The sequence below is a fragment of the Rhamphochromis longiceps genome, linkage group LG7, assembly GCF_057381845.1.
Source record: "Rhamphochromis longiceps isolate RC_006_pf linkage group LG7, R_longiceps_female_GT1.1, whole genome shotgun sequence".
In the NCBI taxonomy this organism is placed as follows: domain Eukaryota; kingdom Metazoa; phylum Chordata; class Actinopteri; order Cichliformes; family Cichlidae; genus Rhamphochromis; species Rhamphochromis longiceps.
The window spans coordinates 60,182,597-60,199,076 of record NC_140563.1 but is presented as its reverse complement, the minus strand read 5'-3'; the positions used below and the strand labels follow the sequence as shown (position 1 = coordinate 60,199,076).

Sequence of the window (16,480 nt, the reverse complement as noted above, 5' to 3'; positions counted from 1 at the left end):
TATATTTATATTTATATATATATATATATATATATATATAAATAACCTTGGTTATGTATTTGAAATATGCTTCAGTTTCTTTTTTAAGAGCAAGAAAACTCTGTTTAATATTTAAAAAGTACACTTTTTAGTTATAAAGTAGAGATTGACTACAAAATGTTCTTTCTTTTATTTCGGAGGTGCTTAAAAGCGACATGACGTCATAAACTTGCGACGCACGTGTGAGCTTGGTGAGAGACGAGCGATGGCTCATGAGAGGCTACAATTCCATGAAATGGGCTTAGACGACCGCCTGCTAAAGGTAACAAACTTCGAGGCTGTCGGGGGAACTGTGAATTTTCAGGTGGAGAATAAAATCCTCCGAGAAGTTTGAAAATCCGACAGTTACTTCGGGAGTCGGAACTGCTCGCTCGGTGGCAGAGTTAAGTTTTTATGCAAACATGAAGTTGTGCGTAGGTGAAATTACTAGACATGGAAAAATGCTGGATTACAGAAGTAATAGAAATCATGTCCGCTGTTTTCTAGTATAGACGCCGTTTCGCACTTTTATCAAAAGCTAATAACAGTTTGATTACCCTACATTGTTTTTGACTTTCTCCTGGTTGTAACTGCCTTCCTAGTATCCCGTTTATCATGTATGACAAAATCCGGTTATAACGATATTTACTTAAATGGGCATTCAGTTAACCCATAAATGATGATTTCGACATAAACATGCATACACAGACGCCACATTGAGGGAGGGGGCTCACCCGTTGCTGCGACCCGTCAGCGCGTCCGCCATATTGAATTTGTCCTTCTTTTTTAGCAGCAAAACTACTACAAAAATTATAGATCCGTGTTTCATTGTATGCAATAAAATTTTACGGTTAGAATGTAAAACAAAAAAGGGCTAGTTCCAATTTTTGTTTTGCAAATGTAAGGTGCACTACAAATTAAATGTGTTTATTATTATTCTTCTTGTTGTTGTTGTTGTTAATAGACAGCTGTTCTCCCTCAGCTACAGAGAACAGCTGTCTGTTCTCTCCCTGTTCTCCTCTCCAGCTCTTGGCTGCTTCTGGCTTCTCTTCCTTCTAATCTTCCACACACAATTTGTCTTGGCCTATCGTCAAGGGTGGAAAGTGTCTATCCTGTCACCTCTCACTTTGCAGTGTGGGTTTCTTAGTCTCTCTTGACTTTGGACACTTCAACCATGGCATTTAACAGATATTTTATAAAATGTTGCTATTTTTGTTAACTTGCAAAATGAAAACACAATTTTGACTTAGAATCCCATGGACATATTTTATATATTTTAATCAAAAGGAAAAACTAAGAAAGGTGAAATGGGACATAAAATCCTACAGAAATAATAATAATAACTTTTATTTAAAAGCACCTTTCAAGACACTCAAGGACACTAAACAATAGAGTAAAACACATACCGGTAGTAGAACAATGACAAAATGAAGAACAAAAAAAACAAACGCATACACACAAGATAAAATAAATAAGGTTGGGCAGATGTACAAATTTTATGTGTAACAAGTTTATTCCTGGACCACTTCACTTCGACTGTCCGTCATTTTTGTTCAAAAGATTTCTTCACCAATATGCAAAGCATCTTGGGATAGGGTGGGCCTCGAAGGGGGCTGCATTTGGGGGAGCCAGCTCAGAGTCTTTGCTGTATGTGTGTGTGTGTGTAAACAAATTCCAGCTCCATGTTACACTGCTGCTGCTGTGTTGCTAGTCCTTTTGTTGAAATTTTTTTGCAGAGTTTGTTTGTTTTTGTGGACATGCTTGCTGCTTTTTCATTCATTTTCAGTCCAGCCCTGTACCTCCCTGTTTTCAGTGGGTTTTTTGTTTTGTTTTGGGGTTTGGTTTTTTGTGTGTGTGTGTGTGTGTTTTAAGCACTTAAGTGTAGAAAAAGTGGTTGTGTGATTGAGTAAATGAGACATGTTGTATAAAGCACTCTGAGTGCTCAAGTAGATGAGAAAACTGCCCCATTTACATTTAGCACAGCAGTCAACATGGGTGAATGCTCTGCACCAAATATTAAACTGAGATTTGTCTGACATTTGTCTGTGTCACTATAATAATTTGTTTCACCTCTGGGTTTTTTTGTTTTTTATTCTTGACTCAGGCAGTCGCAGATCTGGGATGGTCAAAGCCCACTCTGATCCAAGAAAAGGTAATCCCTTTGGCTTTAGATGGAAAGGACCTTCTGGCTCGAGCCCGGACTGGGTCTGGGAAGACTGCCTCATATGGTATACCTGTCATACAGCGCATCCTGGCTTCCAAACAGGTGAGAAACAGCAATAATGTTTTTGGAAGCAGATTCAAATGCTGAGTTTACACACTGTAGGTTGATATTACTTTCATCTTAGATGATCTCTGCACCTTAGAGAATGTGACTATCCAGATTTGGTTTTTTGTTTTTTATTGTTTAGTGTATAAAATTGAAAAAACAAAATGGTGTTCCCATTGCTTAGGATGATGTTTTCTGTTCTCCAGACAATTTGTTTTACTCCAGAGTTGTTTATTCACTGTTTGTTGTTTCTCCTGTTAGACTGTGCGTGAGCAAGATGTGAGGGCTCTGATTGTGGTGCCAACCAAAGAACTGGGTCACCAAGTTCAGATTATGATGAGACAGTTAACAGCGTACTGCTCCAGGGACGTCCGAGTGGCCGACATCTCTAGCAAGGTTGATCTGTCAACACAGAGGTCAGCACATTTCTTTCAGTCAGAAAGCTGAAGCGGTCTGTTCAAATAAAGTCTGTGTGGGAGACACTGGTCCACGTGGTCTGAATAGTTTTTATTTATCGTTTAACTTCACGGAAAGAGTACTCCACAGAAAAAAAACACAGTGACCTCAATATTGCTGTCATCAGGTTACTTTTGTTCTCACTTTGGTTCTGATTAGTGCCAACATGTATGGAACACGTCAGAAGATGGGTGCAGCTGTGTGTGGCTACAGTAATCTCTAAAACATTGTGGAGGCCTCGCCATGCTTTAGAGCTGCATTTCAGCCAGTGGTGTTTGGGATCATGTCAATACTGATGGAATTATGAATACAGTAAAGTAGAATTTGATCTATCATGGTACAATGCTACTGTAACGTCTGTATTTGATTTCATGGTACGGTCATTTTTTTAGTATTTTATTTATTAATTAATTTCTTTTTTTTTTGTAAATCTGCAATCATTTTGCTAGTGAACAGTCCTCCTTGTTCTTTTGATTTTAATTGCTCTTACCCCTTCCTGTTTTATGCTTTGCTTGGGTTTATTGTTCTGTTGTGCATTTAGCAAGCTCAAAAGTCCCTGATTGTGTGATAAGAATCTAAAGACTTCAAGTGCCTGCATTTTTCCACAGTATTGCAGTTATATAATATTTTTAAATCCGCAAAGTGTAATTGTGGACTTCATAGATTAATAAAAAAGTCCGTGTTGTCAAATGAGGAGATGTATTTTAAATGATCACTTTTATGTGTGGACAGGCCCATTTTAATGGAGAAGCCGGATGTAGTTGTGGGGACGCCATCCCGTGTGCTTGCCCATCTCAACGCACAGAACCTGGTCCTGCGTTCTTCTCTTGAGATGCTGGTGGTAGACGAAGCCGACCTAATCTTCTCTTTTGGCTTTGAGTCTGACCTGAAGAACTTGTTGTGGTGAGAGTGTACAGATTTTCACCAGAGGGAACTCGCTTCATGCAAGCGTCTCCTGCTGCTGTTTGTTTTAAAATTTGCATTAGAAAGGTGGTGTTTTTGTTTGTTTTTAACGTCCGGGATTTAAATGAGAGATTCCCAGCCTGTTTTAGGTGAAAGTTGCATGAAACTTACATGTGTAATAGTGTTATAGGTTATAGCCTTCTTATGAATATGACACGAGCTAATAATGTTTTCAACTCATCCATTTTCCAAACTAATTTAAATGTAAGAGGCAAAGAAGAAAGAAGTCTCTTTTTTCACATCATAGTTTTCTTCTGTTCTTGTTCTTAAAATCTCAAACTTGGTAAAAAAAGAAATGAAGCAAAAATCTGTTTTAGATTGGAGCATCAGTCTTTTTCAAAGACCACCAAACATACTTTTCTTCCCTGCAGCCACAAGTTGCCTGTGTTTACATTTAGTTTGGCTTCAGTTGGGTTTAGGTTAGTTATTGTAGCCTTAATGTCAAATTTAACTGTTTTTTTTTTTTATCTTTCTTTCTTTTCTTTTTTTTAAAACAGCCATTTACCAAATATCTACCAGTCTTTCCTGATGTCTGCTACATTTAATGAGGATGTCCAGAGCCTCAAGGAGCTGTTGCTGCACAATCCTGTAATGTCCCCTTAACACTCACTTGATCAAAGGTTTATTGTTTTCTATACAATTGAATGTTTAGATACATTATTAATAACATTTGAGTTACTTCCTGTCAAGTCAAATCAGCCCTGCCTTTCTCCTTCAGCCTCAGGTATCAACACAGATTTCTCCCAGAGACTCCCACTTACTGAATATATTTATTCAGTATTTATTATTAGATTTACTATTATTATATTTTTTCTTCCCTTAACCCCCAACCAGTAACAGCAAATGGCTATATAAATTTAACAGAACACAGTAATTGCACTTGGGTTGAGAACAAAAGAAAACAATCATACCGTTCATACCATAAATTTGTTTCTAACAAATTTATGGTATGAACGTGATTCAACCCAAATACTAGTAAGTTTGAGATACACACCTTCCCACCTGAGATGTGGCGGGGCATCATAGAAGCGAAGGTCAGTACAAGTTAGCAACTAGCCACCTGATTCGGACCAGAGTAAAAGAACTATAGTTGTGAAAACACTCTTAGCCTGCTATGTTTCTAATTAATACTGTACAGACTGAGACCAAGAGTTAATTTCACACAGTGTGAATTGATCATTGTTGTATTATCATTATCAGTGTTCTCTTCTGCATTGTGCAGTTAAAGACTTGCGCAAAGTAAATGAGTACAAAAAAACATAACTTTATTCTCTTGCGAAAACCTTAGTGAAGAATAAGAGTGAAGTTTAAGCTGCAGTCAGAGGTGATATGCAGGATGTGTTGATGTTTCTGGTTTTGTCTTGACCCACACATCCATTTTGAATATGGTGTTTTGTTAGGTGATACTGAAGCTTCAAGGATCCCAGCTCCCAGACAGCAGCCAGCTGCAGCAGTACAGCATCAAATGTGAGGAGGAGGACAAGTTTCTACTTGTGTACACACTGCTCAAGCTGTGCCTGGTTAAGGGGAAGACGTTATTGTTTGTGGGAACTGTGGACAGATGCTATAGACTCAAACTGTTTCTCGAACAGTTTGGCATTCCTGCCTGCGTCCTCAATTCTGAACTGCCGGTCCAGTCCAGGTGAGAGGAGAATTCACAGGACAGTGTTATATACATTTTCAGGTTTTTTTTTCAACTTGGTTCTGTGTGGAAATATGAAGGTGTACAGTCACCTTATTCAGAGCACAACATTGGGCTATATACAGTGTAATTATTGAGTTTTCTCCTGATGTTGGACTGATGAACATGAACATAAGTGTTAAAAAGGCCAGAGTTCCTTTGTGACCATCTAGACTGTTGCAGTAAACTTTATTGGTCAATGACTCCCGTGAAGAGGGACAGTCAATTTCATTGATTTTATACGCAATGTGACAGTGCAGATGATTCTGTAATATTTCCTTAAATGATTAACATCAGAACCTGCATGAAACATGCGCTTTGAAGATCAGACTTTAGATCCCAAGATTGTGTAAAAAAAAAAATTAAAAGAATTGGGCTCAATAAGCATGCGAGTATCTGTGAGCACAGTAAAAGGAAGTCCTTCAAATATTGCACTTTGCAGCCAATAGCTGCTCCAGCTCCACTAGCTTAGACTGCAGCTGATGGTCTTTGTTCTGCACCGTAGCCATGGGGAGCTCTGTGTAGCAGCACAAATCCAGTTTTGAACTCGCCACATTGTAAAATGCCCTGCATGTTTTGAAGAAAAGTTAGTACTGCAGTCTAAGTTGGTGAAATTAAGGTAAATTTACCTGTGGGTTAGGGTTGGAACCTCTGTTGATAAATAGCTGGATAACTTAAAGAACAAAAACTACCGTAATCAATAATCAGTCTAGACAGCAAAGTAACAACAAAGGATCACGTTTCAAGGCACTATTGGAGAGGCTTGTGTAGTGTTACACAGAATAGTCTGTCCACAAATATAAGTATCATAGTTTTGAACTATTAATGCATCTGTTTTAAGATTTTTGTTTATTTGCTTGTTTTCTTTTTAAGCGTCTTGTTAATTTGGACCCGACACGGCACATGACACCCACAATAGTAAAAGTATACTGTAGCAGGCAGTCATCCAGTATGTATGGTGCATTATTGATTCCTTTCTCTTCTCTCTGTGTTTGTGTTTTGTATCACTCTGTTGCAGGTGTCACATCATTGCCCAGTTTAATCAGGGGTTTTATGACTACATCATCGCCTCAGATGAGCAGAGTCTGACTGATACAGCCGCTGCACCACAGACGACTGCAGGGAAAGAGAAGAAAAAGGCCCAAAAGAAGGGAGGAAAGTAAGTCAGACTATTGATTAACACTCAAATAAAAAATATTAGAGAGATAATATTCTGAAGCAGCACAAGATGGGGAAAAATGCCATAAGGGGGAAAACTAATGTTAGTAGAATACATTTTATGTGATGTTTCAGTAACCAGTTGGACTTTCTCAACAGTGTAAAACTACAGTTTATATTCTTAAGTATAGACAACAGTGAAGTCTTTTGGTGCTGGTTACCAGAAATGGTGCCCAGGGTTCGTACGGGTGCTTGAAATGCTAGAAATTGCTTAAATTTTAACATTGCCCTTTCGTGGTTTGAAAAGTGCTTGAATTTTGGATGTGGTGCTTAAAACTGCTTGAAACTATAACTGTCTTTCATTCACCACAAATACCTATCTGATTGGATAGTTCTTTTTTTCTCCTTCACATATAGAAATTAAATGAGTCACAAAGTCTAAAAGCAAAATTTCTCCGCCTGGGCTGCCTTGCCACTGTTCTCCATGCCTGTCTTACTGTACATGATGTTGTGAGTGCAAACACTTTAAAGGGGATAATTTAGGACTTTAACAATATTACAGACAGTAATATAGTCAAACAAAAGGCTCCAGTCTCTCCACGACCCTTATCAGGGTTAGCAGGAGAGGATGGATGGATAAATGGAAGCTTTCAGGTTGTTGGTCTTTATCAGTGGAAAAAGAGTTTGATGGTCAGTTGGATTGCTGAAGTTGAGATTTTACCATTTCAATAAATACATTTAAACCTTCTAAACAAGCTGTGTTTGCAGCCACATTGAAAAACCCACATTATGTGGCGTAACCCATGTCGTCAGATATTGGATGATAGAACCAGCCTATTAAAAATTGCATTTGGACACTGTATTGACTGTTTTGTTGTCTCTTTAGAGCTAAAGATAAAGAGTATGGAGTGTCAAGAGGTGTGGACTTCCAAAATGTTGCCAATGTAATTAACTTTGATTTCCCAAAAACTGCGGAATCGTATATTCATCGAGTTGGAAGGTATGTACAGTTTCTTTTAAAAAAAATGACATGATAATCTTTACTAAAAATCAAACTCTGATGGCCACTTTTATTCTTGCAGAACGGCAAGAGCAGACAACCCGGGCACCGCTCTGTCATTTGTATCTCATACCGAGCTTGGTTTGCTGTCAGAGGTGGAGGAAGCTCTCACTGGGGGTAATGAAGATGTGTTTTGATCTAATTTTAGGCCTACACCTTTTACTGACTTTTTAATGTGAAAATTAAGTAAAAATGGAGTTGCAGAGAGATCCACTTGCATTAATATCATCATTATCATTATGACTGTTTCTGTGTTGATGACTGTAGCATGTTGTTTTTCATTTTACTTTAAACACAGTTAGGCTATGTTCACTTCACATGCGAAAAAGGCCCACATCTAGTTTTTCGCTGAATAAGTGAAATGGTAGACCGTTTCTCTAGTTAGTCAGCTTCACCTTCTACAGCTGCATCAGAGTTTGATGTGTCTCAGTGCTAAAATATTGAACCTCAGGGAGTAGTATACAGTGCTGTGAACAAGTACTTGCACCCTATATCTTTTTGCATATTTGTCACATTTGCATGTTTCACATTATCGAAGAAATTGATAACCAGACTAAACACAAACTGCAGTTTTTAATGTTTTGTTTTGCTGGAAACCTGGTGGAAGTATGGATTCTGCTGTCTACCAACAAGTGAAGGGAAGACAAATGTACAAAATAACTATGAAATCAGGATGGGTGCAAATACTTTTAGAGTGTAGCATGATATTTAAATGGAGTGAGATAATTTTTTGTAAGTTGTTTTTATTCTGTTTGTGTTTAGATGAGACCAATTCTCCCCTCAAACCTTATGAATTTAAAATGGAGCAGATTGAAGGCTTCAGGTACAGATGCCGGGTGAGTATCCTCCTCCTCCTTTTGGAAGCTCAATTTAATTCCAAAAATGGCAAATTCCTCAACATTTGCTGATTGTTGGCATTAGTTAAGTCTATGGCTGAACAACAAATGGAAAAAACAAACAAACTTATAATCAGTTTTTCATATCAGCACAAGCCAGTATACTCTGTGCCAGTCCCTTCGCCCTTGTAAATGGGGAGCGTTCCTTCAGGAAGGGCATTTGGTGTAAAATCTTGGACAAATCAAACATACTGATCAAAAAAGATTTCCCTACCGATTGGTCAAGTTTTGACTCAACAATGACCACCTCTCTGGGCCAACAGGGTGTTAGTGTTGGCTGAAAAAAGAAATGGGAAAGGGGGAAGACATGTTAGGAGGCAACAAGAGAGAAGGAAAGGCAGGAGAAGGAGGCAGAGGATGAAGAGCGGAAAGATTTTTGGCTCAGTTGAAGGAGGGAGATGTGTGGGAGAGACAGCGGTGGACCTTCTGACAAAACTGTTTTAAAACAGTCTTGGAGAGTGAGACAGTGAGGCTAAAGAATGGAGAAAAAGTGTACTGGTAGGGATGAGACATATCACGAAGGTATGGGAACCCGTTGTTGAAGTTAGGCTAAGAAGGGAGGTGACAGTTAGTGAGCAGCAGTATTGCTTCATGCTGAGAAAGAGCACTACAGATACAATGTGTTGATGGAGTAGGTCAGAGAAGCCAGAAGCAGTTGCACTGTGTATTTGTGAATCTCGGTTAACAGATGAGGTTGGCAGGAATCCCTATGTTTGCAGATGACATTGTGATGTTAAGTGAGTGAAGTATACAGAGAAGAAGAACAAAAGTCAGTAGAAGCATGACAGAAGGCAGGTGCGTGAATGGGAGGCAGCCGGGTAGAAAAATGCTAGAAATAAAGATGGTGATGAGTTCCTTGGTTGTTCATCGTTTGACCTTTGGACTGTGTCTGTTCAGTTGTCTTGTGTAGTAATGCCATCAGCTGAGTTTTCGAGCACATGATTGATTTGGTCCAGTGCTATTCTCATTGTGCCTTTTGTGATGTCTGTCAAATTTCAAGTTCTACTTTATGTTGACCATTTCTCATATTTCTTTTGATGGAAAGACGAGGAAAGATAACCATTTTTATCGTTTTATCGCCAAGTCCTAGCCCCTTTTTTTTCTTTTTTAAGTGTAATGTAAGGGGAATTGATTATTTTTAGTTTTTCTTTAGGACGCAATGCGCTCAGTGACAAAGCAGGCAGTGAAGGAGGCCAGACTAAAAGAGATCAAACAGGAGCTGCTCAATTCAGAAAAACTTAAGGTGAGAGATGATTTTTTTTTTCTAAAGACAGAGGAAGGCAGAAGTGTTTGAACACGTTTTGATTGCATGCTTGTGCTCTCACTCAGACATACTTTGAGGACAACCCCAGAGATCTGCAGCTACTCCGGCATGACAAAGACCTCCATCCTGCTGTTGTCAAACCTCACCTTAAGAATGTACCTGAGTATCTCAGTAAGTGTCTGATTATATATGAATATCACCCTAACCAAAATTTTCCATTAAGATATTTTTCCTGTTTATAATGTATATTGTTTATGCTAAAAAATATTGATCTTCTACTTCCATGATGCCATGTAGGTCTTGGCTAGTAAGGAGTGATTTGTGTGAAATAATTCATTTTTTTTGTTGAAAGTTTGACTCTAAATGCAATACTGAAAGAAACTATTACCCATGAGCACATCACATTAACAATTAGGTTTACATAGTGTTAGCTCAAATTTGGATAATTTCTTCTAAAATTCTGTTAGTTCATTTTTTATTGAAGGAAATTAACATTAACAGAACGTCATTTTTTTTTATTGTGAAAAATGTAATTGGGCGAGATAACTGAAAGTTGGAGTTAAGTTACAGTAGCATATTTTCAGAACTTACAGAGCTTAAGTTACACTGTGTAAAATTTCACCACTAGATTGCAAATTTCAGTCAAGTTGAGTTTTGTTTTCTTACGCCTCCCAATTCAGTTCAATAATCCTAGCCATAATGGTTGCTGTAGGACAAAAAAATGTTAATCAGCTGTCAATATGTGGTCAAATCTATTTACGCCGAAAGAATTCGATACAAATCCACGAGTCAGTCTGATGACAGTGATACTGAGTTACTGAAGAGATCTAAACTTTTCTGTCAGTAAGTGCTTCTGTTTGTCCTGCTGTTAGTCATTGTTTGTAAAACTGTCATATAATGTGACTGAGCAAACTATTCATCAGAGCAGAAAGTACATTTTTTAGGAAACTCGAACCTAACATTAGCTGGTATATTGCTAGCATATAATCAGCTATTGTTAACTGGCTTGTTGTTAGCTGTCCGGAGGTGGGATGGTCACATGTCTAATTTGGTTGACCATAAGCATTTGCAACAATATCAGGAATAAATAAGAATGTTTACATATGTTTTTGTATGTTAGAGGCCTGACTAAAGACTTCAGATGAGGAATGAGGTGAAAAGATGGCGTCTTATAATGATGCCTGTTGTGTTGTCTCTTCCCTTTGCATTTTTGCTTCTTTTGTGGAGACAGTTTCTCAAATGAAAAAAATATAAGAATGATCCTTCATATGTTGAGTGTGAAAGTCGACAGACAAATTAAAATTTGTCTCAGTGGCACGCAAATGCCTACGTGTTTCTTCTCTTCTGCCTTTGGTGTACTGCACATGTGGATCCTTCTCTGTCCACATACATAAAACGCAGTTAACGCAAAATGGCAAATCAGCCACTGTGTTCAAGATGGCAGGGCAAGTAGGGCTGCTCAATTAATCGAATTTTAATCACGATTACGATCTGGGCTTTCAACGATCATTCAATGACTGAGCCGATTATTAGCCCCTCCCTCATTTATCCGCGACACCTTAAAGGCCGGTGTTCCAGATCTACTGGCGTTTAGATCAACTGGCGTTGGTCGAACAGATGTGTGGCAGACTTGCGTTTCAGGAGCTGCTACCGACAAACCAGCAAAAAAACGCCAAATGTGTCATCTGTGACACTTGTGAGGTTGTCTCAAACACACTCCGTCAGTCTTGATGCTGTTGAACAACAAAATGTATAAAAATGTGGCGAGTTTACCTGGTGATATCCTCATGCGTGACGCGATCGCGAAAACAGCAAACAAGTAACACCATGGCGATGTTGTTCACAGGACAGCAAGAGTAAACGATCGGGAGACTCTTGTCGTCGTTATCGTTCCCCTCGCACGGTTTATTTCTCCGAATTCAGCGTTTTTGCTTCACAACTACAGCGAGCAGTTTACTTTGTGCACTAACATGGACTCGGGTCAACCAGCGCCACCTCTGGCCAAGTGCCACAGCCTACAGCCAGATCAACTTGTGACACACATCTGCACCACATTTGAATTCGTTTCATGCACAACACATTTGTACCTTTCAATTGCACCTTCTGCACAGGGGAAGTCCACACACACTGTGTGGTACCACTTTCCACAGAAGGTGCATTCAGTCTGCAAGATTGAATGAGATTGTCAGAGTCATTGTCTGACTGTTTATTACTAATCACTGTGTAACTGCTGTACATTCAGCGTAACTGCCATCTCCTTACACATGTTTATTAGATTAACCACACTTATACAGACTGTATATAACAACCAACTCTAACATGTTTGTTCGCAGAGAAAAGACACAGACAGACTACGCTAACGACACGTGATGTTACAAAACTAGTGAAATATTAGTGTCATTTCATTCTTTTCAAAGGTTTATTTGCATGACGCACAAACAGACACAATTGAAAGGTACAAATGTGTTGTGCATGAAACGAATTCAAACGTGGTGCAGATGTGTGTCACAAGTTGATCTGGCTGTAGGCTGTGGCACTTGGCCAGAGGTGGCGCTGGTTGACTCGAGTCCATGTTAGTGCACAAAGTAAACTGCTCGCTTTAGTTGTGAAGCAAAAACGCTGAATTCGGAGAAATAAACCGTGCGAGGGGAACGATAACGATGACAAGAGTCTCCCGATCGTTTACTCTTGCTGTCCTGTGAACAACATCGCCGTGGTATTACTTGTTTGCTGTTTTCGCGATCGCGTCGCGCATGAGGATATCACCAGGTAAACTCGCCACATTTTTATACATTTTGTTGTTCAACAGCATCAAGACTGACGGAGTGTGTTTGAGACAACCTCACAAGTGTCACAGATGACACATTTGGCGTTTTTTTTTTTTGCTGGTTTGTCAGTAGCAGCTCCTGAAACGCAAGTTTGCCACACATCTGTTCGACCAACGCCAGTTGATCTAAACGCCAGTAGATCTGGAACACCGGTCCGTGAAAATATTGTCGGGCATAAACCGTCCGTGGCGCAAAAAAGGTTGGAGACCGCTGATTAAGAGGACCCGAGGGAAGCTCGGAAAGCTAAGCAGAAGTTATTTGGAGAGGAGAGAGTGACTGCCTTTGGTTGAAAAGAGAGGTTAAAAAAAACTTCAGTGGTGTTGCACACTATTTTATATTATTTTTTAAAGTCATTGTTAACCCTTTAAAGCCGGTCAGAGCAGCACGCTCCGTTTTGCGTAACTATTTTTAAATCCCTGTAGAACCTGAACCGTGTAAGCTAGCGCAATAATTTGTTTTGCATATGAAACCGGAGGAGTTGTACTTACATCTTATGCCATCAGCTTGTCCTCGGTCACGGTTTCCTTCCACATAAAGCTTTGCAAAAATTGCATAAAAAGCGCTTGCAGGAACAAAAACATAATATTCCAGAAACACGCTTTGCCGATCCGATCAGCTGTTCGTAACACTTCCCACAGTGAAACAGACGTCAGCGCGAACTGTCGCATGTCCGCCATTTCCTGGCCGAAACCGGAAGTGACGTCATTTTCGCGGAAAATGTAGTTTTTTACTTGTAGGCCTTAAGGCCTTAAGACCAGTATAGGCTTATACTGGTCATGTTAGACTTTTCTGAATAGTTTCTGGGATGCTTAGAACTCGAATTGCACTGCTGGAAATAGTTTATTTTGATGCACCTGCTGTTTTCTTTGCAAATTTGCATCATAGGATTGTTTTTTCATTTTTCCTGCAGTATATAAAAATTGCTGTATCTCCAAAATAAAACTATGAAGACACTCAAAATAAATTTCCTGTTGTTGTAAACTATTTTTTGCAACTTTTTTGTAACTTTTTTGTATTTAAAGTTTTGAGGGATAAACCTCTTAAATTTCTCCAAGTAGAAATATATGTAAAAAAAAAAACCCAAAAACGATTTTCAATTTTTTTGTAGTTTATTGCACTTTTTTGCAATTAATGTAGTTACTATGGACTTAATGCATACATATTATTAAAATATGGGCTATAACAGTTGTATAGCAACTTGAAATGCTCCCACAAATGGCACTACAACATGTAAAAAAATAATATAAGCTCTGGCGGACTTGGTTCTGTAGTAGGTCTTAAAGGGTTAAATAAATATCGTCAAATAATCGAGATCTCAATTTCAGTGAAAATAATCGTGATTATCATTTTTGCCATAATCGAGCAGCCCTAAGGGCAAGCATGGTGGCTTTCTACTCCTAAGTATGTTTCATGGATTAATTTATTTTATAAGGATGCATCAGTGTGCTGGAAGATCTAATTACAATGTATCGATGTATATTTGAGTATGCAATTTTTTTTCATTTTCATTTCACTTTCCTGCAGTTCCTGAGGCACTGAAGGGCGTGGTACATCCACTGACAAGCAGAAGAAGGCGGAGAAAAGAGATACAGAGACCAGGAGGAGTCATCAAGAGCAGTTTTAAGGTGAGATTTGGTTGGAAGGGACACCAGATCTTTGATACGCCACAGATCTGTGTAATAGTTTGAATTCTGTTCCAGGTTTCACCTTTTTGGCATATTTTTTGTCATGTATTTTCTGTTTCACTGTGAAAACAAACTGTATATCTATTAGATTTTAGTTAAACAAAATCAGGCAATTTGAGTTGTGAGCGTTTGTACTATTTTCTTACTTCTAAATTTCAGTTCACTTTTACTTATAATGTACCAAATGAGAACAGTTGCTTCAAGGCATTTTATATTGTAAGGCAAACACCCTATGATAGTACAGAAGAAAACCCCAACAGTTGAACGACCCCCTGTGTGCAAACACTTGGTGACATTGGGAAGAAGGAGCTTCCTTTTAATAGGAAGAAACCTCTAACAGAAACAGGGAGGGGCAGACATCTACTGCAGCTGGCAGGATAAAAGACACAATCTGATAATAATGAATTATAATAGTCTAGCCTAGATGTAATAAATGCATGAACTAGTTTTGAGCATCACTCTTAGATGACACGTTTTATCAATTTTATTTATATTGATATTAGGGCTGCACAATTTTGCATAAAATGAGAATCACGATTTTTTTGGCTTAGAATTGAGATCACGATTCTCTCACGATTTTCTTTTCCAGTATAAATATTTATTGCACTTATTAACTGCACATCAACTTCGTAACAGTTGAGACTGAACATAAAAACAATAAATAAACATAAAAACAACAAATGTCTCACGTTTTGTTGTTGTACTGCTTGAAATTCCGTCTCCACCGTTGCTCGGCGCTGCGTGTATAGAGCAGGTAGTGCAACAATAGAAAAATAGTTGCGGGACGGCACTGTGTAGCGTTTGTCTAGGGTGTTGATCATTTTCCTAAATCCCTCGTTTTGCACAGTGTTGATGGGAGCCATAATCTTTGGTCAGGTGATAAGTGATAGCCTCCGTAATTTCTTTGTGCCTGCGGGAGTTCGACATGTATAGGGAAGCGCTGTATAAGGTTCCTGTTATTGGTGTTTGGGTGGTTGACGAAGACGGATTTTCTCCTGTCACTTTCTCGTCATCCCTGACGTGCTCTCCGTTGTTTTTTCCCTGCTAATTTTAGCATCACACGGCACAGCTTCTGTATCACGTGGTATAAGGCTCTGCCCTTGTCATTTGTTGAGCAGGAAGAGTGAGCGCTTGTTTTCATGCAGAGTACGTCCCGGATCAAAATGCGGTACAATCGTCGTCGTCTTTTTTTTTTTTTTTTTTTTTTTTTTTTTTTTAAATCGTTGTCATTTGGAAATGAGATCGCACATAAGTATGAATTGAGATCGCGATTTTCTAACGATTAATCGTGCAGCCCTAATTGATATTAGTGAGATGCCATTCTATGTCTTTTACAAAGCTCACAATATAAAATGTATATTAAAACAAAAATGTCCAGTTAGTTTGATGAAATCACCCCCTTGTTCTGAGCTAATGTGTTCCCTTTTGGTTTTGGTAGAAGAACATCCGGGGGAAGAACCCACTGAAGAGTTTCCAGTACACTGGAGGGAAAAACAGAAAAGGCAAAGCGAGCCAGTCATAGCCGTTGGAACACACCTGAATGCGTTTGAGTTGCAAATGTTATTACACTCATACACCAGTCTATTATATCTCATTAGCAATATCTGTTTTATTTGATCCATTGAATAATTAACTGTATACACAGTGCATTTGCTCTGTATAATTACACATGTTGGAATACATTTTTTGTCAAACAGTGTCTCTGTTGTGCTGTAATTCGATGAGCATTAGCATGCTGATGTTTGCAAAATGACACCTAAAACAAAGGAACGTTGGTAAAGTTTAGAAAACTTTAGTTTCCCTGAGTGAAATTCTAGTACTTTGTTACTTGGCAATAATTTGGTCTGTCTCGTGACTTCTCTCTTTTCTCTGTGTATTTGACTCAGAAGCCCAGAGGCTAAAACTGAGGTTTCTAACCTTTTAGACCTAGAATCTAAGTCCTTAGTAGTTGTTAATTTTGATCTGAAAATGCTTTTAGGTTAAAAGTATGGTTTATTTAAACTCTAAAGTTCATGGAGGGTAAGGATCTTGAGTGGGTCAATCTAATACTCCATAGGATTATAAGTAACTTGTAAACCAGTTATTTTCTGGGTGGTCGCTTCACCTGCCAAAACGATCACCCTTGGTGTAGAACTACATCCAGATGAGCCAAATTAAATGACTGGCCTGCACAAAGCCCTGAATTGAATCCTATTAATATTC

The 16,480-nt window shown here is 38.7% G+C and overlaps 1 protein-coding gene across 1 annotated transcript; it reads left to right on the top strand.

Moving 5' to 3' along the window:
* Positions 1-153: 153 nt before the first annotated feature.
* Positions 154-15,961, top strand: ddx56 (DEAD (Asp-Glu-Ala-Asp) box helicase 56). The gene is made up of 14 exons (XM_085414640.1): positions 154-301; positions 2,123-2,284; positions 2,549-2,703; positions 3,476-3,646; positions 4,204-4,294; positions 5,107-5,348; positions 6,406-6,546; positions 7,432-7,545; positions 7,628-7,722; positions 8,368-8,441; positions 9,655-9,744; positions 9,831-9,936; positions 14,118-14,218; positions 15,717-15,961. The coding sequence occupies exons 1-14, from the start codon at positions 245-247 to the stop codon at positions 15,798-15,800; spliced, it is 1,683 nt and encodes a 560-aa protein (XP_085270766.1). The 5' UTR covers positions 154-244; the 3' UTR covers positions 15,801-15,961.
* Positions 15,962-16,480: the final 519 nt, after the last annotated feature.

What these genes read in the sequence shown, in the direction of transcription:
- ddx56 (XM_085414640.1), top strand. Translation starts at nt 245, where the DNA reads ATGGCTCATGAGAGGCTACAATTCCATGAAATGGGCTTAGACGACCGC. An exon ending in GTTGATCTGTCAACACAGAG is followed by an intron (nt 2,704 to 3,475) that starts GTCAGCACATTT and finishes ATGTGTGGACAG; the next exon opens with GCCCATTTTAATGGAGAAGC. An exon ending in TATATTCATCGAGTTGGAAG is followed by an intron (nt 7,546 to 7,627) that starts GTATGTACAGTT and finishes TTATTCTTGCAG; the next exon opens with AACGGCAAGAGCAGACAACC.